Source organism: Notamacropus eugenii, chromosome 1, assembly GCF_028372415.1.
Source record: "Notamacropus eugenii isolate mMacEug1 chromosome 1, mMacEug1.pri_v2, whole genome shotgun sequence".
Taxonomy (NCBI): Eukaryota; Metazoa; Chordata; class Mammalia; order Diprotodontia; family Macropodidae; genus Notamacropus; species Notamacropus eugenii.
This window is the reverse complement of record NC_092872.1, coordinates 227,067,925-227,093,509: the sequence shown is the minus strand read 5'-3', so window position 1 is coordinate 227,093,509 and position 25,585 is coordinate 227,067,925. Positions and strand designations below refer to the sequence as shown.

At 40.8% G+C, this 25,585-nt stretch overlaps 2 protein-coding genes across 8 annotated transcripts in view; one reads left to right on the top strand and one right to left on the bottom strand.

The window, feature by feature from the left end:
• Positions 1 to 17,096, top strand: part of TSPAN14 (tetraspanin 14) — a 79,554-nt gene extending 62,458 nt beyond the window's left edge. For both annotated transcript variants that reach the window (XM_072627977.1, XM_072627978.1), the window contains exons 4-9: positions 2,090 to 2,236; positions 4,193 to 4,363; positions 7,418 to 7,543; positions 10,026 to 10,070; positions 12,676 to 12,795; positions 14,776 to 17,096. In XM_072627977.1, coding sequence (XP_072484078.1) covers positions 2,090 to 2,236; positions 4,193 to 4,363; positions 7,418 to 7,543; positions 10,026 to 10,070; positions 12,676 to 12,795; positions 14,776 to 14,847 — 681 coding nt within the window. In that variant the 3' untranslated portion in view covers positions 14,848 to 17,096. The remainder of the gene's footprint in view (positions 1 to 2,089; positions 2,237 to 4,192; positions 4,364 to 7,417; positions 7,544 to 10,025; positions 10,071 to 12,675; positions 12,796 to 14,775) is intronic.
• Positions 17,097 to 24,073: 6,977 nt separating this feature from the next.
• Positions 24,074 to 25,585, bottom strand: part of LOC140517081 (rap1 GTPase-GDP dissociation stimulator 1-like) — a 73,614-nt gene continuing 72,102 nt past the window's right edge. For all 6 annotated transcript variants that reach the window (XM_072627971.1, XM_072627969.1, XM_072627972.1 and 3 more), the window contains one exon: positions 24,074 to 25,057. In XM_072627971.1, the coding sequence (XP_072484072.1) occupies positions 24,906 to 25,057 (152 nt within the window). In that variant the 3' untranslated portion in view covers positions 24,074 to 24,905. The remainder of the gene's footprint in view (positions 25,058 to 25,585) is intronic.

Below are 25,585 nucleotides of genomic sequence, written 5' to 3'. Positions count from 1 at the left end.
TATGCCTCCTTGCACCCAAGTTTAAGTTATAACTTGTATTATCTTTCTGGCATGCCACTTTCCTCAATTTTTGGTTCCTGGTTTCTGAATGTGGAATCTCAACTGATTCTTCACCTCCCTCCCTGCTGAAGTGTCGAGATAAGATTGTTCCTCCTGAGAGTGACTTTGATGATGAAGTTGGATCATCAGCTATCATGCAGTGTTAAAAAACCTGTTTTCTAGAGTGATTGGTGATTTGGAAGGAAGACTACCTAGAAATTTAGGGATGCCTAGGGTGCCCCCTCAGAGTCTATTTTTAGTAGGTCTCCTTTTGGGCGGCAGGTTGTAGCATCTGAGGTTAAGTTCTTAAATTGGAAGTGGTGGTTTTGAATTTTGTGCAAACCATAGGCTTGTACCACCACCTTGTGGCAGCTTTAGTCTATGTCTGTGCAAATGGGCTGTGTGAATTTGGTTAGGAGCTTCAGTGTTTTCTGAATTTTCCAGAAACATTTATGTTATTTGCTAAGAGGCTGAAGCCTTATCTGGTAATAATAATACGCCTTATCCTTTGTTTCTTTATTTTAAGAAGGGCCGGTGATCGGATTTCACTTTCTCATGTGGATTAAGCTGAACTGGCTAAATACCAGTCAGGAAGCCTTAAATCTATTGCATTTTTTTCTCTTCCCCCTTTTAAGTGCTTTCGTTTCTTTCATCAAAGGCAAGGTAGAGCCTTTTTCTGCTCCATAAGTTGGGCTGGATGTTTGTCATTGAGAGGCAGTGAGGTGTGTAGTGGTTTGAGCTTCGAACTTGGAATCCAACCCAGGTTTGAATCCTTTTTCAGTAGTAGTATAGGACTTGTATGATCACCAGCACATCACTTAACCCCTCTGGGTTGCACTGTCCTTACCTATAAAATGAGGGTGTTGGACTTAATGACCTCAGAGAGGCCCCTTCTATAGTGGCAAATCTATGGTTCTATAAATTATGATAATGATGCTGATAATAGTATTTTAATCCTATAATCCTATTAATAATCATCTTTAGTCTTCAGATGGCATAGAAATGCACATTCTTAATATTTCAATCACCACTGAATACTCAGAGTATCCAGGATATGAGAGAAGGGGAAAGTGTCGGCCTACCTTCTTTGGGAAAAACCAGTACAAGACAATATGTGGTTAGTCCTGTACAGCAGACATTCTCTTTGGCATCCTTCCCTTCTTCCTTATTCTCACTTAGGCTCTATTTCTGCCTCCATACTCTCTTTATCTCCACTCCATGTTTGACATAAATTACTAAATGAATATCCCAGATGCTCAAAACCCCTCGGATTTCTCCCAGACTTTTGCCAATCAATATTTTCAGTCTTATTTCATAATATTTCTATTTCACATAGTCTCTTTTCCAACCATGGGACAGCAGGTTGTTCTCTTATCCCCTCCCATACTGCATTTGTGCATACTGGCCCCTATGTGTGGAAGGGAAGGACTCATCCTTCATCCTAACTTGCTACAAACCCCTGCCTTCTTTCAAGCCTCAGTTTATATGTCATCTTCCACAGAAAGGCTGTTTTTTCCTTCCTCAGATTTTTCTAGATTCCTTTATCCGGATTTCATTTTTTTCCTCACACTCTTGTATCATATTTATTTATACGAATGTTCTGTCTGTGTGCCCTCTCTGCATCCCCTGCCTCCCCAATTCCCCTCATTGGATTACAGCTTTCTTGAAGGAGGTGCTTGCTTCCCCCACCCCCTGCCCCCCCATCTTTTTATCCCTAGCCCATGGCATAAAGACTTGCATATAATGAGTAGTTAATAAATATTTATTAAATTGTTGAATTCAAAAGATGATGGGTTAGGGTTAGATGATAATTACTAGTAATAAGAAAGGCTCATAAAAAAGGAGGGTGCACCCTAAGGCGCTGATTTTCTTTTTGGTTAACCCATTATGACTGTGACATTTCCTTTGAAAGGTTATAAGCCCCCTGAAGGCAGAGAACATGAGCATTTAGCTTAATTTGTACTCCTTGCAAGTAGAACTGCTTTGTAGATGCTTTTCACCTGCCTTTCTGCTGAGGTTAATGCTCCGCTGTCTCCTTGGCCGTCTTCAGGGGGTGCTCTCAGACTTGACCAAAGTGACTCGTCTCCATGGTGTGGATCCTGTGGTGCTGGTCCTGATCGTGGGGGTGGTGATGTTCACCTTGGGCTTTGCTGGCTGTGTGGGGGCTCTGAGGGAAAACATCTGCCTGCTGCAGTTTGTAAGTAACCTGGGGCCCAGGTGGATGGGGACTGTGTTGGAGGAGGGAGGGAGGGGAACAGATTTCCCTGATCATTTGGAAAACTAGAAAGGGGGGGGGGGGGTTAGGTTTGGGGAGCCAGGTGTCCACAAGTCAATCACCGTGTGCCAATTAACATTGCTTTTAAAGAGGTTAACTTGGTTAGCTAGTAGAGCTATGTACTGACCCTCAGCACACCCACACCTCTGGGACACTAGAAGGTATCTAGCAGCACCTGTTTCCTTATTCCCCAGGGGTAAGATCAATATGTAGTGATTTCCTTTTGTTATTTATATTTCCATATCCCATTCTTCCTTTCCACCTTTACTCCATTAGATATTTAATGCAAAAAAAAAAAAAAAACCAAACAACCTAAACCATCACTTTTACATAGAGTTAAGTGAGAAATATTTATGGAGTTTTAAGAAAATAGAGTTACATTTAGATAAATTCATTTTGAGATGCTTTCAGTTACGATTCAGGAGGATCTGCTGGAGAAACATCTGTTACATTGCTTTGCAATGTATTCCTTTTTATATTTAGCGAATCATTCCGTATTCCCTGTTCTGAATTTAGATAGCACATGTTGAATGTTTTACGTGCTTTTTGCCTCTCCACCCTAGCTGGTCTCTAAAGGTCTGCCAGCTCTAACATTTTCTAATTCTGGGCAAATCTGTAATTTCCCTGTGACTCTTGTGGTAGGTAGAAGCTCAGCAAGTCAATTAGCAAACATGGGAACATTTCCTAAGGGTGAGATACTACTGTGTTAGAAGTCCTGGGAGCTGCAGATGCAGCATGCAAAGTCTGCTGGGTTTGGGATCAAGAGGACCTGGGTTTGAATATGTGTCTCAATGCTTTTTCCATAAAATGAGTGATTTGGAATAGTTATTCCCTCCCACTTAATGATAATAAATGTTACCGTTAATATATTAACATAGCAATGTACTATACAGCACATGATTGATGTATATGATAATAGAATATGCATATGTTGATGTGTTATTAACTTTTTTGTTATTGTACAGTCATTTCAGTCATGTCTAATTCTTCTTAGGAAAGATACTGTAATGGTTTGCCATTTCCTTCTCCAGCTCATTTTACAGATGAGGAATTGAGGCAAATAGGGTCACACAGCTAGGCAGTGTCTGAAGCCAGATTTGAACTCAAGATGAATCTTCCTGACTTAGGGCCTGGTACTCTATCTCTTGTGCCACTGTGCTGTCTAACTGCTCATTAATATATTATTTTATAATAATAAATATGCAAATAAATCTGATTGCATCCTATAAAATGGACTTTGTCCTCGTGGAGATTTTGCCCTAATGGAGATTAAATATAGATCCTTCGGTTTTAATAGGTAAGTGCTTTATGAGGCCCTGAGACAGGGTGACTAGAGAGCCAGCCTCATACCCAGGAAGCCTGCCGTCCCAGACTGTGACCTTAGGCAAACTACTTAACCTCTCCAAGCTCTAGACTAGAGGTGTCAAATACTCAGGCCATGATGTGGCTATGACTGAGTCCCAACCAAATGAAGATATAATTGGGAAATATTTAACCAAATAAATAAAAATAACAGTAGAACGTAGATAATGTTAATGTGTGGTTTTCTAAGTCAATATATAGCCTACAAGGATCTTTTTGTGAGGTTTTCTCATTTCTATTTAAATTGGACACCACTGCTTCTGGCAGCTCTCTAAAATTCTTTAACTGTAGAGAAGGTGCCACTCTACATGAGGGGATGAAATTCCTCCCTGTTGCAGGCCAGTATCATAGGTACAGTCCTTATCCCTGTCCCATTGATAGATGACAAGGAATTCAGGGAAAAGAGGTCATTTAGGACTAAGAACAGTAGGAAAGTTTTCACAAAGGGACTCAGGATTGGAGGAATTGGAAAACAATTTCCTGTTATTGCCCTTCTCTTTTTTTTTTTCCTCTTAGTTCTGTGGGGCTATTGTGCTGATATTTTTCTTGGAGCTGGCGGTTGCTGTGTTGGCTTTCCTGTTCCAGGACTGGGTGAGGGACAGGTTCAGGGAGTTCTTCGAGATCAATATCAAGTCTTATCGAGATGACATCGATCTGCAGAACCTTATTGACTCCCTGCAGAAAGCTGTAAGTCACCCTGTCTTCACATCCTTCACTGTTTTACCTCTGCCTTTTTTCCTCCTCTGGGATCTTGTGCTGAGGTTTCATCTTGGTGTGGAGATGGGAACACAGGATCTTGAAGATTTTACTAGAAAGGGTTAGTCTTCTAGAAGATGTTACTAAAACTCAAAGGACCTCACCGCACACTGAATGATTGACATCCAAGGACCAGCCTAAGTTTGGAATGACTCCTTATCAGAAGATTGGTTTTCAGGTGATGAAAATTTTGTCCAGTCTCTCAGTCAGGAAACATTTATTAAGTACCTGTTATGTCCTGAGCCCTGTGCTAAGCAGTGAGGATACAAAAAGAGGCAAAGACAGTCCCTGCCCTCAAGGAGCTCCCAATCAGATGGAGGAGACCACCACCAAATCAGCCAATCAGTAAATGTTTATTAAGCACCTACTATGTGCCAGGCACTGTGCTGTAAGTGCTGGGGGTACATCAAGAGGCCAAAGACAATCCCTGTATTCAAGGAGCTCACAGTCTAATGAGAGAAACAAAAGCAAAGAAATCTATACGAAGCAAGCTATATAGAAAATAAATAGGAAATATTATAAGGAAGAAGGGTTGGGAAGTACTTTCTATAGAAGATAGGATTTTAGTTGGGATTAAAAGAAATTGGCGAAGCCTATAGACAGAAGTGAGAAGGAAAATCAGTCCAGGCATGGAGGACAGGCAGAGAAAATGCCTGTATATGAGAGTTGGGAATGTTTTGTTTGTGGCCAGGAAGCCAGCATCACAAGAGTATGACAAGGAGAGTATGGTGTAACAGGACTGGAAAGATAAGAGGGGGCTAAGTTTTAAAGGCTTTGAACACCAAACAGGGCATTTTGTGTTTGATCCTGGAAGCAATAGAGATCCCATGGAGTTTATTGAATGGGAGGTTAGGGGTAGGGAGAAGGATGCATGATATGGTCAGACCTGTACTTTAAGAAAATCCCTGGTGGCTAAATGGAGGATGGGTTGGAATAGGGAGAGATTAGAGGTGGGCAGTCCTACCTGCAGGCTGTTGCAGGGGTTTAGGGCTGAGGGGATGCACCAGAGTAGTGGCAGTGGAGATAAGGGAGCACATTTGAGAAGTGTTGCAAAGGTGAAATTAGGAGGACTTAACAACACATTGGATATGGGGGTATATAGGGTAGGTGGTAAGAGATAGTAAGGAATTGAGGATGTTACCCAGGTTGTGAACTTAAGCAACTGAGAGAAGGATATTGCCCCTACCAGTAATTAATTGTCCTTGATAGTAAGAGGGAAGTGGAAGAGGGTTTAGGGTGAAGATAATGAAATGTCCTCCCAAAGAATAGAGGAAATGGTGAGCTGAGTTGGCAGAGGAAGCATCAGTGAGTCTTTCTGAAGTAATGGAAGTATATATGCCTCTTAAAATGCCTTGGCGTGCTAGGGATGGTGTGGAGGTTTCTAAGAGATGCAGAGTTTATTCTCTTAGATCCATTTTCTGGATTCTTGAATCACTTGATTAGGTCAGGAGGTAACTGGAAATCCAGAGGACAGGAGGGTAGTCAAGGAAGGTTCCCATAAACATTGACCAAAGTTACTCACAGAATTTAGCATGTTTCAGGAGGTTTTCATTACATTCCCTTCCAAACAGCTGAAAACCCAGATTATCCAAGTGTACTATCCAACTCCTTTCCTTCCCTCTAGGAATGTTGATGATACGAGTGAATCCCTTCCCTGACCCTTCTGTAATTCATCAGGATCCACAGGATATCCTCCTTTGGTTGGAGACTATTCTTATCCTATCTCTCTGAAAGGCCTTTTCCCCTTCCTGTTTGAGAAGGAAACCTGGTCAGAGCAACAAGAATTAGCCCCCTAGGATATTATGCAGAACTCCTGAACAGAACCCTTCTGTGTAAGGCTTCCAGTTCCTCTAGTTTCCCATCCCCCATTGATTCCTGCTCTGCACCTGGATGCTCTAAGCAGCTCTAATTGTTCTCATGGGGGTGGGTGGGGGTGGGAGATGAGGATGAGGACCCAGCTCCTGGCCGTTTTAAGGGTCTGGACCCTGATGAACTCTATGCTCTTTCTCTTCAGAAACCTGACTTCCTTAGGCATTTTGTGTTTTTGTTTGTTTCTATTCTGAAAAAAAGACAATAATCTGTCTCATGTCACAGGAAGGGGAACAGGAAAGAGATTACCACAAATAGGGAAGCACACTAAGGAAATCTTAAACTGAGCAAGATTAGATTTCTTAGTTTTAAGTATTATTTGAGCAACAAAACTCAAATATAACTCTTGAATTTTGCTTATTTCTGCCATGGGATTGTAATGTCGTGATGTCTAAAGTTGGAGAAACTCTCAGTGATTCTGCTGTCCCAGTTTGGAAACTGACACACAGTTGCCTTTTGTGTTTCCCTCTGGGTCTCTGCAATTGTTTTTCTATGTCTGTCTCTCTTTCTGTCTTTCCTGTACAAGTAAACAATATGCTATAATGTTTCTCCTGTGTGGTAGTGTTAAAAAGAAAACACTTTGGTGTTGTCCATTCTTCTCATTTTCCTTAAAGGATGGATTCTGTATCCCCTTTGTTTCTTTTGAGAGGAAGGGGAGTATTAAGGCACATTGCTAAACACATTCTAATTCTCCTAATGTTCAGTGTGTTTATGGGTGATATCGTATCAGTCATTCAATAGATATCCATTCTTGATATGTGCCAAATACTTAAGAAGGATGCAAAACCCGACAAGAAATTCTGTCATCATGGGGCTTACAATACAGCTGGGAAATTACATACATGGATATATGTATGCATGTATGAAAAGTGACTTAATGCCAAGTAATAAAGTACAAAAGCCAAATGAGTGATAACTGGCAACATGTATTGTAGAGATTCAGAAGAGAGAGATGTGGGATTGATGTAGTTATGAAAATGGTTCCTGAGCGAAGAATCTGGGACAGTACCAAATAGAGGTGAAATCTGATCTACTTGAGTCAGTTATGGTGTGCTGGTCACTAAATGACAGTGCTCTGGCTCTGATGATGATGAATTCTGTTTGTTTGCTCTGTAGAACCAGTGCTGTGGGGCTTATGGCCCTGAAGACTGGGACCTCAATGTTTACTTTAATTGCAGTGGAGAAAGCTATAGCCGAGAGAAATGTGGTGTCCCGTTTTCTTGCTGTGTGCCAGATCCTGCAGTAAGTTGTGGTCATTTTCTCTCCTTTAGGTTAAAGAAAAATTGATGCCTGTTGTTTTACATCATAGTCATTTCTGGAAATACTAGTTTAAGAATGGAATCCTACCTTGTAAGATTAAAAAAACAAAACAAAAATCAAAGCAGTGAAGTACATAGACCCTGTATGGCAACTGCATCAGACATTGTACCTTAGTAGTATACCACTTTTCTACCAAGAGAATGGTTTCTCCATCATTCCTTGCAAAGGTAGTATCGTTGCAATTCCCATCTCTCTCCACGCACAAGGACCAGGTTCTTTTGACTCTGGCTGTAGTTTCTGCTGGTATCTGAACAAGTGATTAGCTTGGAAAGGCACCTTCTGATGAAAGGGGGCTGCTGGGCAGAGAATGGCCCATGGGCAAGTCACGGGGTAACTGGGAATACTGTAGACTTCGTTAAGGCCCCCAAATGAGAAGATCATAAGAATCTTGAATACCCAAACCAAGGAGTTTCTCTCTTTAAAGCTAATACCTAGGTCGATACTGGGAAACTGATTTCTCTCAAATTAACAGTCTTTGAATATATATGTATACACACATGTATGCACACACGCATGCACACACACGCACATGCACGCACATGCACACGCACACACACACACACATATATATACATACATATATATATGTACATACATATGTATATATATATATATATATATGTATATATATATATATATATATATATATATATATATATACCCAGTTAACAGGCTGCAAACTCTGAATGTAAGAATTACATGTGCTGAGTTAAAGAACTCACCCAACTTCTTTGTACCTTAGATTCATTCATCTGTAAAATAAGGTGATCGTGTATTGTTGATTTGAAAGCAGGTGGCTATTGAAGTCAACCACAAGTCTCTTGAATCCTAACAAGCCTGCACTCACTCAAAGGCTTGACTTGAATACGGAGTCAAAGGAAGCAGGAGAGAACAAGAACAAAGCAGATTCTTCCACCAATTAGATGTTACCACCTGTAGCGATGGTTAGGTATTTTTCTGTCTCAGGGATACTGAACTTGGGATTCTTCTAGACAAAGGAAATATTAAAGCGTGAAGAAAAAGGTCTGGCTCAGTAATAAAATGTACATACATATTTATGTTATGCATGCATGTATATATCTACATATAAATGCATTCATGCATGTGCATATGGGAGCACCCATATGTATATATGTGCACATACGTACAAACACAATACAGATGTACATATGTGCATGCATGCACATTGACGTAGCTCCTCTCCTCATAGTTTTATAGTCTAATGGAGAAGATAGTGCATATATATTCAGATAAATAAAACAGAAAAATAAGAAAACAGGCTATGGAAGTTCTTTGTAGTCTAAAAGTGGCATCTTTAAGGTTCTTTCTGACTGTGGTTTTATAGTCTGAATCAGAGGCACCTCCCTCTAGGGTCTTACTTCTTACTCTCATCTAATCTATAATGTATTGGTTAGTTATTATTACTGATTCACAGATTCTTTCCTTCCCTCTTTACTCTTTCCTTTCTCTCCTGAGTTCAATATCCCTGAGACAGGAAATTCAGGGAGTAGTATATAATTGGTGGAATCTGTTTTGTTCTCTCTGGCTGTCTTTGTCTCCCTATTCAAGTCAAGTCTTTGAGTGAATACAGGCTTTTTAGGATTCAGGAAACTTGTGGCTGACTAAAGCCTTCCTTTAAATCATCAGTACATGATCACCTTACTTTATAGATGAATAAAAAGCTACAGAGAAGTTATGTGATTTCTTTAGGTAATACAGACAGCAACGTAATTCTTATTTTCTCAGTTTGTAGTCTGTATCTGAGTTATTAGAACATCTAATAATAATTGTAATATTAACTCATTCTTATATGCTTTTATAGAGACTACTCAGCTTGGATGTAGGAGTCTCTGAGTTCAGATCCTGCTTCTGACGTTTACTAGCTGTGTGACTATAAACTTGCTTCTTTGGGCCTCCTAGTTCCTTTATCTGTAAAATAGGGATTATAACAAGCTCCTACTTCACACAATGGTGAGGATAAAATGGAAGCATCTCATCTAAGGTTCTTTGCCAACCTTTCAAATGCTTTGCACCTCCTGGTCTTTATATCCCAAAGCATTTTGTTTATAACACCCTTGGCAGGTTAAAGGAGTAGAAGTATGCCTCCATTCTCATGACTCACCCACAGTCTTCAGGCTAGTAAGGGGTAGAAATAGAAACTGAGCCCATGTGCAGGACATTTTGCTGTACCCTAGGCTGTCTCACTTCATTCCCTAAATGTAGCTTTTGCCATTCAGTATTTTGTCGAATGACTGAATTGAGTGAACTAGGATGGGCCTTTGCTACCAAAATCTGTTGGTTGTGATTTTTCCCAGAAGGCCACTTTCTCTCCCCCTTTTCTCCTTTCCTTCCCACCTTCCTGCCAGCCTTCTACAGTGCTAATCTTTTCTTATTTCTCTTGCAGCAAAAAGTTGTGAATACACAGTGTGGATATGATGTCAGGACTATGGTGAGAATCCCTAATGCTTATGGTTATTCCCTTTGGTCCAACTTCCTGATTTAGCACACACGTGTAAATTAGAATGGGAAAACTCGGAGCTGAGTGCAGAGGTGAGATTCCAAACCCAGTAGGGGTGAGCAGAGTGAGAACAAGTAAGTAACCTAACAGGCACCATGCCTTGGGCCAGTAGAAAGGAAGAAGGAAATGGTGATCCATGTTAATTTCAGGCTTCATTAACCACAGGCCCCCAAACTAGCTGTTGCCAAGTTAGTGGGAAAGAAGGAGGAGAATTTAGGAGTTGCAGAAACTCTCATTTTCACATTTTTGAGAACGCTTATTAGGAGAGAGTTTTTTTTAAAGAGCCCATTTAAAGTATTCATAGTTTCAAAAAGGTGTCAGACTTGTTGAAAATAATTTTGTTTGGGTGCTCTTGTTAACATGCAGTTGGAGTCATTCAATTCCCTTTCATCTCAAGTGCTCCCCAAATAAATTCAGGGTTCATTTATCTCAGGTATTCAGACCCCAGAAGAGGGAGTGTCAGACTGGCTTCATCACGTAGTTATGAGGGGAAAAACTCTTAGGAAAAATATTTACCTTACCTCTTGCTGATTATAGCTGGTGACTGTTAATATGGTATTGAGATTTCTTTCTTAATTCTTATGATGAGCCATATGGAAATAAACAGTGTGGAATCAATAGTCCTAGCTAAAGTGAATATGATCCTGGGGCCACTTTGGGGTGAGTGCTTCAGTTAACGACTAACTGAAAAGAGTAGGAGTGCAGACAATACAAATATTATTCCATTTACTTTGGGACACTGTGGTGTATGTTTCAGTCCATGTAACTTCCCAATAGACAATTGTTAGTCTGAGATAATGCGGTCTTCTGAAGGGCAAGGATCATTTCGTTTTTGTCTTTGTATTTCTAGTGCCTAGCAATACCTTAAGTGCTGTCGTAGTTACTTGTGTTGATTAATAGATTTAGTTCCATCTCACATTCTATGAGGATAGCAGCAAATGCTGGAAAGGGGCCTAGAATTTCCATGATGAAGCTTAGTTGGGCAGCTCTGCTGAAGATCCTGGTTGTAAATGATGTGGGAATAATTGAGGGTATTTTATTAAAGTGACACATTATGGCCAAGAATATGCAAATACAAATACCAGCTTTCATAATAACAAGTATAATTATAGGATCCTGCTTTTATAATGGCTGGAAAATTCATTCTTCCTTCTGACAGAGGTTACCTTTGATTTATATACTTGTGTGTAACATAAGTATACTTCTGGACTGCAGTAATGTATACCCACATATAGTGAGTATGTGCGTGTGTGTGTGTGTGTGTGTGTGTGTGTGTGTGTGTGTGTGTGTGTATAGGGCAGCTAGGTGGCACAGTGGATAGTGTTGGACCTAGAGTCAGGAAGACTCATCTTCTTGAGTTCAAATCTGGCCTCAGACACTGACTAGCTATGTGACCCTGGGCAAGTCACTTAACCCTGTTTGCCTCAGGTTCCTCATTTGTAAAATGAACTGAAAAAGGAAATGGCAAACTGCTCCAGTATCTTTGCCAAGAAAACCCCTAATGGAGTCATGCAGAGTCAGGCATATCTGAAAATGAAAAGAAGTATACAAATGTGTACACATATATACACATATATAAACACACATACACGTATGTACATTTGTAGTTATTTGATAGTCTTTAAATATGTTCCTTAGTTCACTCTCTCCATCTTTATTCTTTTAACTCTCATGACTTCACCCTCAGTATCACTGAACTTAGAGGTCAGACAACCACTAGCTATCACTCCGTTTCTAGGAATCCCCTTTTTCAAAATTGAGACTTTGGGGGTCAGTTGAAAAGTATGTTGTCAGTTGTCTGCTGTGCCTGCAAAAGACCAAACAGAAAGACTGGATCTCTCAGAATGACATAAAATCAATCAATAAGAATTTATTTGACACTTCCTGTTTATCAGTACCATGTGAGGTGCTGAAGATGCAAATAAAATGATCAAAACAATTCCTGCTCAGCAGGACCATACCTTCTTCTGGAAAAGTACAGATATCAGTATATAGAGAGAATAAATAGAAAAAGAACAAATTCAATATAGTTACCAACTAACAGTTAGAGAGAGATCAGAAAATGCTTCATTTAGAAGGTTGTGCATGAAGAAAGAGAGGGATTCCATGAGGTCCAGTTGAGGAAGGATTTCCGCCATGAGGGATGATCCTTGTAAAAGTACAGAGAAAGAGAGATGGAGTGCCTTGTGTGCGGGGAAGTAAGAAAGCCCATTTACCTGCCTCGTAGAATGTGGGGAAAAGGAGGCTAGATTGGAGTTGGGGTCAGGTTGTGAATGGCTCTGAAAACTCAATAGAGGAATTTATATTTTTTCCTAGAAATAATAGGAAACTTCAGGAGTTGATTGTGTAGATAACTAGGTTAGATGACTTCTGGAGAACATGCAGAGCTCTAGGTTTCTGTGACTCATTCTCCCCCCATGGACACCGGCTCCTAGACACTTCATTCCCCTTTCTTCAGAACTCAGGAGACCTAATAGGAATGCACATGTGACGGTTCAGGAGGGACGCTCATTATGTGTATGTGTTTCCAATGCAGACAAAGAACAAATGGGATGAATCCATCTTTACCAAAGGCTGTATCCCTGCTTTGGAGGCCTGGCTCCCTCGGAACATTTATATAGTAGCAGGTGTTTTCATCGCTGTCTCCTTACTACAGGTCAGTAAGAGATGTCGTTGGCCACTCCACAAAGCAGGACGTAAAGACCTTGGGGGTCATTGATTTTTCTGAAGCGATTTCTCTTCTTTCAAGCCATCCTCTTTTCAAAAATCCTTTTGAAATAGCTAAAGGCGTTCGACCTAAAATGCTTATGTCAGCACCTGATGATTCCGTACTTCTAAAGTTGGGAAAATCCTTTTGGGAATTAAAAAGTCAAAAATGGTTGTTGGGCATGGTGCCTAGTTTAGATCTGCTCAAGGTTTACTTGATTGTGTGAAAGGATGGATTTAATTGCTGCTGTAGAATACCCATCAGAAGTTCTGCCCTGGACTTGGAGGTGGCTCACATGATTGCAAGCCATTGTACCCTATTTTTGACATTCATCTCATCTTCCTTCCTTTATTAAGCATCTGCATACACTTGGGGGTAGGACAAGGTGCCAAAGAAAATTACAGAAGAGCAACATTACAATAATAACAGTGATGATGATGATGACAGCTAGCATTTCCCTAGTGTTTCTTATGTGCTGGGCACTATCTTAAGCACTTTACAGATATTGTCTTAATTGATTCATAAAATTACCCTGGGAATTATTATTCCTACTTTATTATTATCCCTACTTTACAGAGGAGGAAACTGAGGCAGACAGAAAGTAAGTGACTTGCCTAAGGTCACACTGACTAAGAGGTTTCTGAGGCCAGATTTCAACCCAACTCTTCTTGACTACAAGTCTGGCACTCTGTTCTCTGTGCTACCTTTATGCCATGATCATTCCACATCATTGAGGGACTGGGACTAGTTGACTGGCAACAACACGTTTTACTCTTTTCACACATCAACAACCTCAGAGCACATGGCTTTTGAAGACTGGACCACCTCTTAGGTTGGTTACTACATTTTTGTAACTTTCTGTCTTCAGGGCACTGTTCATTTGAACCAGATTTTATCTGTACAAAAATATTGGTAGGAGTAGATACGTCACATTTGCTCCAAGGTGGAACTGCAGATAAGTGGAAATTAGATTATGGAAAGCAGTGTGTAATTAAAGAGTTACAGAGCTGACCAGGCATTTCCATTGTTGAGTCTTTTACCCTTCCCCCAAAATCATAATGACAAAAAAAAAGAAGATGGCTAGATAGAAATACTCATAGGTGTTTTATTTAATTTATGATAGTAAAAAATTGGATATAACCTAAATCTTCAGTGGCTGTAGGATGGCTGAATAAATTACATTAATATAATAGAATATTATAGTGCCATAAAAAATGACAAATATGAAATATACATAAAAGAAATATGGAAAGATCTGAGGTGATTCAGAATTAAATTAATAGAAGCAAAAATGTGTACACACTTGTTAACTCTTTAGAAAGGGGTGGAAAGGAGAAAGAAGATGAAGTAAAAGGTGGCAGAGCTTGAGGTAGATCTGGGAGGGGACACAAAAACAGAAAAACGTTTTCTTTGCTTAACTCATTTGATTCTGCTTGCTAAGGGCCAGGGGTTTTGGCTATGATTTTGCTCTTTATTTTGCAAGTTTATTTTTATTGCTGGTTATTAAATTTCTAGGAAAATTTTAAAAAAGTGGAGGGGTACTTGAGGAAAAAAAAGGTGGAGGGATTCTTCAAATTGAGGTGACTCAATCCACTGTGGGACTCTAGATATTCATAATTTTTTTAGCTTATCTTTTTTTGAGTGTCTTAGCAGAAAAATAACTAAGATTGACATGTTGGCTTCTCAGTCTTTTCTTCAGACTTCTTCTGAGTGGTTTATAGTTTGTGCTCTGTGAGTAGCCAAGGATGTTGATGTGATTTATTTATTTTACCATCTGTCTACTGGCAGTTCTTTTCATGGGCCCTGGAGACAGAACTCTGTCTTAAGTGAGGCCTCTACCACCTCACAGCTGCCGTGTCTTCCTTTCGTACCTGATCTCTTCTTCCCTTTTCCCCAAACTGATCATGAGTCCTTTGGTTCTGGTTTCAGATATTTGGCATCTTCCTGGCCAGGACCTTGATTTCGGACATTGAGGCTGTGAAGGCTGGCCACCACTTCTGAAGATAAAAGCTCGACCCCAGCTGTGAAAGTGAATCCATTTCACTGTCATTAACTTTGCATCAATATGGAAAGAAATTGACAAGCTGGCCTGAGAGCTCTTGGATGCCTCTCTACCACCACCTCCCTCCGAATTATGCCTTCCTTTGACCATCGGTTGGATAGTTGTTCTTTTTCTGCTTTATGCTGATGCAGAAGGAAGAGGGGACACTTAACAAAGCTCAGAGGGCCTGGAGTCCCCCAGGGCTTCTTTCCACCGGTGGTCGGGACCAGGGGAGGGTGGTGGGTATTGTGACCTAGAAGCCAAGAACTGACCTGTAAGTGGCAGAGTGATAGAAAACGTGAGGAGAAAGACCTAAGAGACTTCAAGTCCCAAGTTAGGGCACATTTAAGTTGTCTCAGTGTCGATGTGTGCAGGATATCACTGTCTTAGAGCCTAGCTTTCTTGGCTCCCAGTTACTGTAATCTGAATTCCTACTTTGCTTCACTGGTGCTTACCTTGTTGGGTAGAGAAAGCCCAGCATTGGTAAGACAAAAATGCCTAGAAATGGCTCTATTCTGTCTCAGTGACACCTGTTGTAGAGCAGTTGAATTGCTTCCCAGGTGTCTTGTCTTTTCAAAGGGAGAGAGACAGAGAGAGAGAGAGAGAGAGAGAGAGAGAGATAATGGGAGAGAGAGAAATAAGGAGAAAGAGGGAGAATGAGGAGAGAGAGAAAATGGGGGGAGAGGAAGAATGAATGGGAGAAATAAAGCTGGAAGAGGGAGACTGCGTGTGTGTGTGTGTGTGTGTGTGTGTGTGTGTATGTGTGTGTGTGTTTACACAGATGAATTTAACTGGGTGCCAAGATAATCTGAATCAAAAAAAGCATGGAACTTCAACTGTGCAAAAATCATAGTCACCCTGAGCCAATGTAGATACTTTAGTTAAAAAGAACTTTCTTAGCCTACTGCACCCCTGAGAGAAGCCTCTAAAATGTAGAGCCTCCTTGAATGTTCTCCCTGAGGCTTTTCTAAGGGCAGAAGCCATCTTCTTTTGTTCCAATAGCATTATGCTCCAAAGGCATTTGGGGTGGGGTGGGGCAGGAGGTAGGTCTGTAAGTTGGATTTTCCTCTAATATGTCTTATCATTTTCTCAAAGTTTGTAAATAGTTTTATTTATCAGGGTAAACATATTCTCTCAGAAGTACTTTCATGGTTTTCTTAGAGCTTCTTCCGCTCCCCAAAACTTTGTATCCAGGAACACTTAAGTTCAAGATCAGACTCTTCACACCTGTTGACTGTCTTTGTGTGTCCCTTAACCTCAGTGATCCTAGCAACTCTCTTAAGACTTAAGTTGGAGAGAAGGTCTTGACTTGCATTGGTAGAGGAAATTTCCTCACCTGGGAGTTCTCTAAGCCAATGAAGTCACAGGTTCGCTTCCTAGCCTCATCCCTTATCAACCTGACAAAGTTATCTGAGCTGAGATCATTTTTAAGAGTCCATCTTGGAATTCTCTTGACGATGCCAGGTAAGTTGTCTCGAAAATCACTTTCCCCATAGTTTCTCCTTTTCCCCCATCCCCAACCAGTAGACCCAATGCTTCAGCTCCTTGTTTTTCATTGCTACAGAAAAAGGCCATGGAGAAGTTGTTCTTCCTGTCCTCCGAGACCAGGTAGCATTAATGACAACGATTGACCAATTAGGGGTTCATGAAGCTATTTAGTAGTTTCTCTTTTATCGGGAAACTCTACCTTGTGAGAAGTTCCTTCCCCCATTCTCTCCTCACCCTTTCTGCTCCCTCCCTTTTTTTGGGTTCCCAAGCAAGCAGGGTCTCTCCAGTGTTTATATTGTCTAGCTTTATTGCATCATCTTACCTGGGCTCCTTTGTCCCTTTTGCATTGCGTATTTTTCTTGAGATATGTGTTTATTACGTAAAATCTGTTTCCTCTACTAATTAATCCCCACCCCCTCCCTTGGCCCCCATAATTAAGGCATAGTCAATTTTGTGTTGGGCGATTTACTAACAGTCATTCCTGCTTATTATAATGGTGCCCTACTTGTTCAGGGATTGCTGTGTTTCATGTCTGTGCCTAGCATGATGTAAGTTTTAGTATGGTGTAGGCTAGTTTATTTTATTTTATTTTTTTTAAGTTTTGTATGTTTGTAGACTAGGGAAAGAATGATGCCTGTCTGTGATTTTGGAGGTGTGATGCCTTTCTTTGACCACCAAACTTGTTTTTTATTGTTGTTTTTGAATTACATCTTTATATAAATGTTGACTTTTTCTTATTTCCCAAGTGGTGTTAAGCATCACAGTAGTAAATAAACATGGCTGCCATGGGAATCAGGGGCTATTCGGACCAGACAGCAATGATCGATGGCCAAGGCAAATGGCCTCTGGCTCAATTTGGGATATATTTCATGGACCATTTTTTGCCCCTGTTTCTGAACACAATTTTCAATTTCTCTTTTATGTGAAGACCAGAATTAAAGTAAAATTGTTCCTGTCCCAACCTACCCCAGGCTAACTTGTGGCAGGATTTCTGCATTCACAAGGGAGGCCATGATCCTCCAAAACTGTTGTCCAGCATAAAGGCATAGTCTCCAGACTAACATTGTGATTATTTTCGAGGTCTTGAGAGAAGTGAGATCAGCAGTATGGCTGTATGTCTGGGCAGTGTTCCTTCCCACATTTGGCCTCATATATATGTATATTTCTTTTGGATCCATTTCCTTTCATTTATCAGTGTATGGAATTCAAAATGAGCAAAATACCTCCACCAATGAGAGTTGTTAATTGTTCTGAAACTTAGTCTTTAAGAGTTGCCTGGATCACAATATCCAGTATATGTCAGACGTGGACTTTGAATGCTATAGGTAGTATTATATTATCCCTGTTTTACAGATGAGGTAACAAGTTTAGCAGTGAGATTTAAAGAGCCTAGTTTTACAAAACAGGTACAAAACAGGTATCCTAGTTTTACAAAACACATTGTCACTGGAATCTCAGGGTATTCATGCCCAATCCATTTTGTGTTCCATGGTCAAATTGGATGCATTAGTTTAGAAAAGGACACCCAATACCTACTTGAGCTTGTCCCCTCTGGATTTGAAGTGTGGTTGGTCATCATCTTTCCTGTTTGCCAAGATGAGGAACTAAGCCTATGCAGAAGGTATAAAAAGAAAATCACAGGGCCAAATTTTCCAGAGTTGATTGATCTCTGAGTGAACTAGTTCCATGACCTCATGACCACTTCTAAAATGCTGCCTGTTCATAAGTATCATTAATTTTTTCCCACCCAGATAATTTCAATATTGTTCTAGGACCAAATATTGGTTGTGCTACTCATATAGAATATGAGGAGTAATTTTTGAGAAAATGGGATCACGGTGTGTATAATTACATATATTATGTCATTTGATGTCTTTTGATTCGTATATAAATTGGATTTAAGTGAGGCAGAGTTGCATGAAGTCGTCAGCCTCACTCTCTCCTCCAGAGTCATCATAGTCCACTGGCAGGACAGAATCAAGACAGCTGGTGATGACGCAGGGTGCAGTGGATGACCTTGGCGTCTTTGGTGTCTAACCAAGCTCTAAGCGCTCCACATCACCTGCTTCATCTGCCTTCATGGCTGTTGGAACAAATTGTTCTCATCCTCCCATCCCACCAGAGGAAGTCTTCTCATGCTTGGGGTAGACACCCCCCTAACTCACCAATGGATTTGAGACCCCTTGGTTAGCCTCAACCTGGTTTGGCCTGTCTGCCAAAATGGTTTACTGAGTTGTGGCCACTGTGCATACTGCTAGCTTCTTGGAGCCACAGGTGAGAGTTGAGTGGAAGAGGTGAACATTATAGGTGGAAAAAGCCCCGGAAAGGGCTCAACAGCTATCACACCAAAGGTGTTGGTCCTCCCTGATAGTATGCATATATGCATATGTATACATTATGTGTGTTTATGCACATATGTGTATGATATATAGCCTTTGCATATATATGTGTTCGCCCTTCATTGCCAAAGAAGACCATGCCATCAGAGAAGTAATCATATGACTTGCACTTGACTTTGTTTTGAGAGAGGGAGGGCTGTGAAGGTCACCAGCCTCACTTCTCCAGAGCCATCTGAATCCAGTGACCAGATATTCATCATGATGACTGGAGATGACCCAGGATGAGGCATTTGGGGTAAAGTGACTTGCCTAAGGACACACAGCTAGTGAGTGTCATGTCTGCATGGGTATACATATTACATTATACACACATACATATTACACATATATGTATGGTATATACAGAGAGAGAGAAAGACCTAGTTTAAGTCTTGTCTCTGATACAAGGTAGCTGTTTGACTATGAGCAAGTCACAACACAAATTTCCCAGGAAAGTCTTTAAGATTATAAGTTAAAATGTCAATCTTCAGTGATGGAGAGACTTTTACACACTGGGCATTTTCTCCATGGAGTCTTCCCCTCCACATATGATTAATGTTCTTGATACCTTGTTGCCCAGGAACATTTGATGGTGTCACATTTTGTTTATTATTCTCTGTGGTGGTAGACAACCAACTTTTGAGAGTAGACTGGGCTTTTAAAAAATTGATAGAAGTCATTCATTAGCCAAGATGAGTTAGTGATGTGGGTGACTAAGCTGTGGATTACTGGAGAAGATGTCTCCTCCCAAGCAAATGACTCTTATTTTCACATATATGTTCCATTATGTTTGTATGTGTATGTATGGTATATGCCCCTCTACTGCATTCTTCTGATGCCACATGGTGGCATGGGCATGGCCTGGTTTTTTGAAGGCCATTTCTATAGCAGTTTAGGCTTACAAAGCACTTTTCTTAACTAACTCTTTGAGGTAGATTGGGTAAGTAGTCATCATGTTGTATGGATTCAACATTAATTGTGCCTTCAATGTGCATGGGACATGAAGATAAAAACAAAATGACCCTTACTCTCAAGGGGCTTCTGTTCTGTGGATTTAAGAAACCAAGATGATGAAGGTAAATGACCCACTCTGAGGTCATCACAGAGTTAAGTGCTGGAGCTGGGACTGAAGCCAAGATCTCCTGACTCCTAGAACCAGTGTTCTTTCCATTAGTTTCACCATTAACAGATAACAGATCATTCATTGATTAGGTCTGCTCTATAGCATTTTTCTAGTTGCTGTGAGGGGTTCAACAGGTAAAACCCAAAGATTAATTTCAGTTGCACTCTGACAGCTTGGAATGTGTCCAGAGACAGGTGGCCAGGAAGGTGTTTAGAGCCATGGTGTATGAAGATCAGCAGAAGGAATTGGGGATGGAAAAGTGGACTTACTGGGGTACAGCAGATGGTGGGAAAGTGATATCTTCAAATATTTGAAGGGTTGCCAAGTGAAAGAAATACAGATAAATCTGTCAGGCTTGGCCTGAAGAGGAAAAGTGGAATCTGCAGAGGGCAGAGTTATTAAGCTTAGTGTCCTGATGGGCTTTGTTTTGTGGTAAGGAATTCTCTAGCTGGAGTGCTTCAGTGGGAGTCTGGAAGGTATGACTTTTGACCAGAATGTACAATGTGAAAGGGAAAAGAAACAGGAAACTAAAGTTATCCCTTCCACATTGCAGGAGTTAGGGGCATAATCTGGAAAATCCATGTAAACTTTTTTGCCTTGCCTTTGTACTGGAGATGAAGTTTAAGTTTTTCTTTTTCTTTTATGGGATATTTGTGTCTTATTGTAAAGTTTGGGTTAAGCATTTCTGAGTTTCTAAATCATTTCCATGTCGTCTGCAACTTCCAAAAAACCACCCCCAAATTCCCATTTATGGTAATTTCTTGTGCCAACCTGTGATATGTCAAAACCATGATGGGGAAAGTCATGATGTAGAAGAGATAACTGCAGTCTGGATTGGAGCCAGATAGGTCAGGTTCTTACACATCAGGATATTTGTATTTTACCCCATAGGTAATAGAGAACCAGTGAAGATTTTTGAGCACAGAAGTGATATTCAGAAGTGTGCATTAGTGAAATGAAAGATGTTTTGGAGAAAGGACATAGTGGAGGTAGACTAGTTAGATAAAACATAAGACCAGCTAGTTCAGGTAAGAGATGAAAGCTTGACTAAACTGGGGTACTACCAGATTGAGTGAAGAGGAGACAAATGAAAGGTTTTTCTTTTTTGTTTGTTTAATTTTGAAGTTAAAATTGTGGTGACAGATTCTCATTTAGATAAGGGATTATTCAGGGGGAGAGAAGGGTATTAAATAACTTCAAGGGCACAAGCCCAGGTGACTGGGAAGAAGCAGGTGCCAAGACAAAGGATGGGGAAGATGCCATGTTTAGTTTTGGATATGTTGAGTTTGAGGTGCTATTTCAGATTCTGGGGTTGTTGATGTGGAACTTGAGGTCAGGATACAGATTAGGACTGAATTTGGGATTGATCTGTGTAGCGCTGAAAATCTGACCCATTATGATCACCAGGGAGTCTAGAAAAGGGTCCCACCTTGTGGGATACCCATACTTCAGGGGTGGGATGATGATGACAAGCCAGTGAAGAACATTGAGGAATGGTTAAATAGGTAAAGGATCAAGGGACCAGAGGTCATGGAGGTCAAAGAACAGATTTCAAGAAAGAACCACTATTAACAAGGTGGAAGCAACAGAAGATGGTGATCAGAGAATTGAACTTCAGAGTTCAAAATTTTGGAAATGGGACTGTTTTGGGGAGTGATGAAATCTAATCATCCTTATGTCTAATTGAGGTAGTGATGGTAGAGGTCTAGGGAGTTGAGTTTGGAGCTGACTGATGAGTTTTAAAAGTCATCAGTGTGAATATTGAAGTCTGAGCCCCTAGATGAGTTTGGGTAAAAAGAAAAACTTGTGAATCAGAAACAATTCACTGAGGAAAGGGAGTTGAGGGAAGTATAAGTTGGTAATAATTTGATATTTATATATAGCACTTTAAAAGTTGGCAAAGGGATTGTGTATATATATACATACACATACAGTATACACATGTATATGTATACATGCACACAACACATTTATATATTAACACACATATAACGCCTGTGTGTGTGTGTGTAAAATCTCTTTTGAACAATGCTGTGAGGTTGGTGCTATTATCCCCATCTTACTGGTGAAAGATTTAAATATCTTGCCACTGAGACCAGAAATCATGTCCTGTCCTGATTAATGACTTCTATGGGTACACTCAGGCCAATTACAGCCATGCTTCACATCTGTACCTACCCCCAAGCCATTTTCTACTCAGCCTCAACCATGGTTTTACTGCTCACTTATGTACCCTATATCCTTGCCTAGCTATCCCCACCGCTGGGTTCTGGAACCCATGATCAAATCAGCTCTACCATTGCTCTTGGAAGGGATGTATCAGTCTACTTCCCTGTGAACCACTCATCATCCCAAAGCTTTCCATACTAAGGTACTCCTTCCTGGCCACAACTCTTGTATGTGAATTGTTTTCCCCCATTAGAATGTAAGGTGCTTGAGAGCAGGGGTTCTGCGTCATAATTGTCTCCTAATAGAGGAAAAGGAAGAAGCATTTTTTAAGGGTCTACTGTGTGCCAGACATGGTGCTAAGCACGACACATCACTCAGCACATATGAGTACATAGGTGCTACTGGCTTTTTGAAGGAAGTCTGTCAAATGATTTTTTTTTTTTTTTAGCTATAGAGCTGGAATAGATTTCTTTGAATGTTCCAAAGAAAAATACAACCCAGGCTATTCCCACTTGAATGAAATGGAGCAGAGAGAATTGTACCCACATGTTTATTTCTGAATAGAAATAGTGGAAGAAACGATCCAGGCAGTAAAAGTGTTACCAGTTGAGCAATGAAACAGAGCACCGAGGTTGTCAAGACCCAGCATCATATTTTGTCCTTGTGGGTAGGACTGATTGCCATGACTGTCCTTTTGGCACTGTGCACATGGTGAAATAGCAGAGGAAGGTATATAGGATAGCGATTCATGTTTTCAGATGATCTAATAAAAAGGACAGGTGCAGCCAGGTGGCACAGTATGCTGGTCCTGGAGTTAGGAAGACTCATCTTCCTGAATTCAAATCTAGCCTCAGACACTAGCTGTCTCGCCCTGGACAAGTCTCTTAACCCTGTTTGCCTCGGTTTTTCATCTGTAAAATGAGCTGGAGAAGGAAATGGTAAATCATTCCAGTATCTTTGCCAAGAAAACCCCAAATGGAGTCACAGAGTTAGACACAACCGAAAATTACTAAACAACAAATAGGGTGTTTAACTGAGTTAGGAGCTGAGTTTACATCCTTCACTTGGTTACAACTCATTTAGTCTCTGAGTCTCATCCCATCTCTGAAATGGATTATGTTTGCCCTACCTGCTATGTCATAGTGGGTGTTTTTGAACATAAAATTAGATGTGAAATTGCTTTGCAAAGGCTTTTATTTTTTAAAGCAATATACAAAAGCAAAATACAGAGCCAAGGAATGGAGAGTCACTAACTTGTTATGCAATTGAACTTTATTAATTGAACAAATTATGGAGCTGATGCAAAGAATTCTTTTGTCATTTCCACTTGATGGCAGTGACTGGGACTAGATATAGACTCAATGTGATGCAACTGGATCCCCTCCCTGCTTCCTTAGTGACTCCCAGTTCCTGCTGCCTGCCCTTGACCTATGACTAGCAGATACTGTTTTCAGAGCCTATAGATCTCAGAAGGCAGTTTGTTAGGAGGGTGAACCTGCAGGTAGGGTTCCCATTGTGGGCCAGTGGATGGACAGAAGTGATTGCATTTGACAGGTAAGTGTTACCTTCCTCAGGGTATGAACCTACTTCATGAGACCTCCCTTGGGGCCTTTTCAGTACAGTGTCCTCAACCTCTCCCCTACGGATCTAATTTTTCTTTTTCCTTGTGAGTGGGGTTATTGCTACCAAGACATGCCAGAGCACAGAGCCTGATGGGAGGACCACAGCATTATATATTTAGAGCTGGAAGAAAACTAGAGGCATCTAGTCTAGTCTCCCCTCCTTTAAGTGACTCACTAAACAGGTAAAAAGGGCAGAGCTGGGATTTGAACTTAGGCCTTCTGATGACAAATCCAGCATTCTTTCCATTGCACCATGAGAAAAGGGCAGACATCTTACTCATAAGATTACTTAAATCCAGTGGAAGCTGGCAGTTCATAGGTTCTTGTGCAGATCTCTACCCTTGATTGGGCCATAGGCTTTTAGGTAGGATTTTGCTTTGGAAGACCAGTCAACAATCCTGAGGAATGATTTTTTTAAAGTGCTTTATGGGATATAGTAGGGTTTTGGTTCACTAGGTCCTAAGGTAAGGGATGGTTGCTGGGTCTACAAGTCCAGAAGTAACAGTGGAAATTGTACACCAGAGATGAGTCCCTTTTGGATTTTCCAAAAATCCAAACGGTTTTGGCTAAAAAGGTCTTGCCTACTTGGTGAAAGTGGAGGACTGAGAGCTGGAGAGCTTTGGCCTGGGATTCCATGACTTGAGTTGCCAATGTAGGCTTTGGTGCACTTTGCAAAATTAACTCTGGAAGTGCCATCATCACCACATTGCTACTGCTGTGGGATAACAGTGCTTTGTGTGTAGTAGGCACTCAAGTAGTCATTGAATGATGAATCATTTAAAGAGAGGAGTTCTCCCCTAGCCATTCTTGCAGCACCACTTTAATGACCACTTCATAAACTGGGTCTTGAATCTCTAGGGATTCAAGTCTGTTTCACAGGAGACTCTTTATGAGAGAGGCTGGTGAGTGGTTCCTGATTGGTGATGGGACATGAAAGGGAGCATAATACACATTGAATGAGAAATTCCTCTAGGGTATCAGCTAGAGGGACCACTTGGATCATAGGGTTGCACAAAGTAGGTGACTAAAAACTCCCAAAGTTGACCTGAAAATCATAATGTTGCTGGGTACTACCAACTAGAATGTCACTGTGCTGTGCTTGGCGTCCAGGGATGTGGTTATTCTGGATCCCCCCCCTCAAGTGTGGGGGAGAGATGGCAAGAAGAGTAGGTGTCTTATGTATTGCAAACAGCAACCTTCCAAGGAAGGCTGGTCATAGTGAAGCAGGAAACCAGCACCTAGGGGAAAAAGAGACCTGAGTCCTGGGCATTGCTTTTCAGGATCTGGAGGGTGGTGAGGGCTTGTTTGACCACGCTGGCATTGCTGTCACTACAGAGATTTTCCAGGGTGTCTTGGACGTTGGCTTCCTCCATTTGCTTTCTTAAATCACCTAATGATATAAAAGAATGGAATATCAATCAAATAGATTCCCTGTGACCCTTTGGGTGGTGGTACCTGTGAACTAAGCTCTGGTCCACATCTCCTTTGTAGTAGTAAATGCTGGTCAATGCTACCCTTCCTTTAGGGTTAATCAATCCCATTCTACTCATCATTTAGAGAAATGTGGCTTTACTCAGATTAAAAAAATACTTATATAACATCTATGATATGCAGGATACTTGTCCCCTCTGAGGTTTTGTCCCTCCCATGTCTAGTCTAATATTCTGAATTGCTTCATTATCTACTCAAGGGAATAGGTTGCCTCAAGGTTATCCCAATAAATTGCTGGGGTGGCACTTGTAAACCAAGGCTGCCAAAGGCTGCCTAAGTAGGGTTTTTCTCCCTAAACAGTTAGGTTCTGTTGGGCTTTTTCTCCTCACTATCCATACTGCTTTCACTGCTACCCCATATCCTAGTCCATCCTGGACTTTTCTTCCTTGCTCCCTCACTGGAACAGTTCATTCTGAGCTTTTATCTC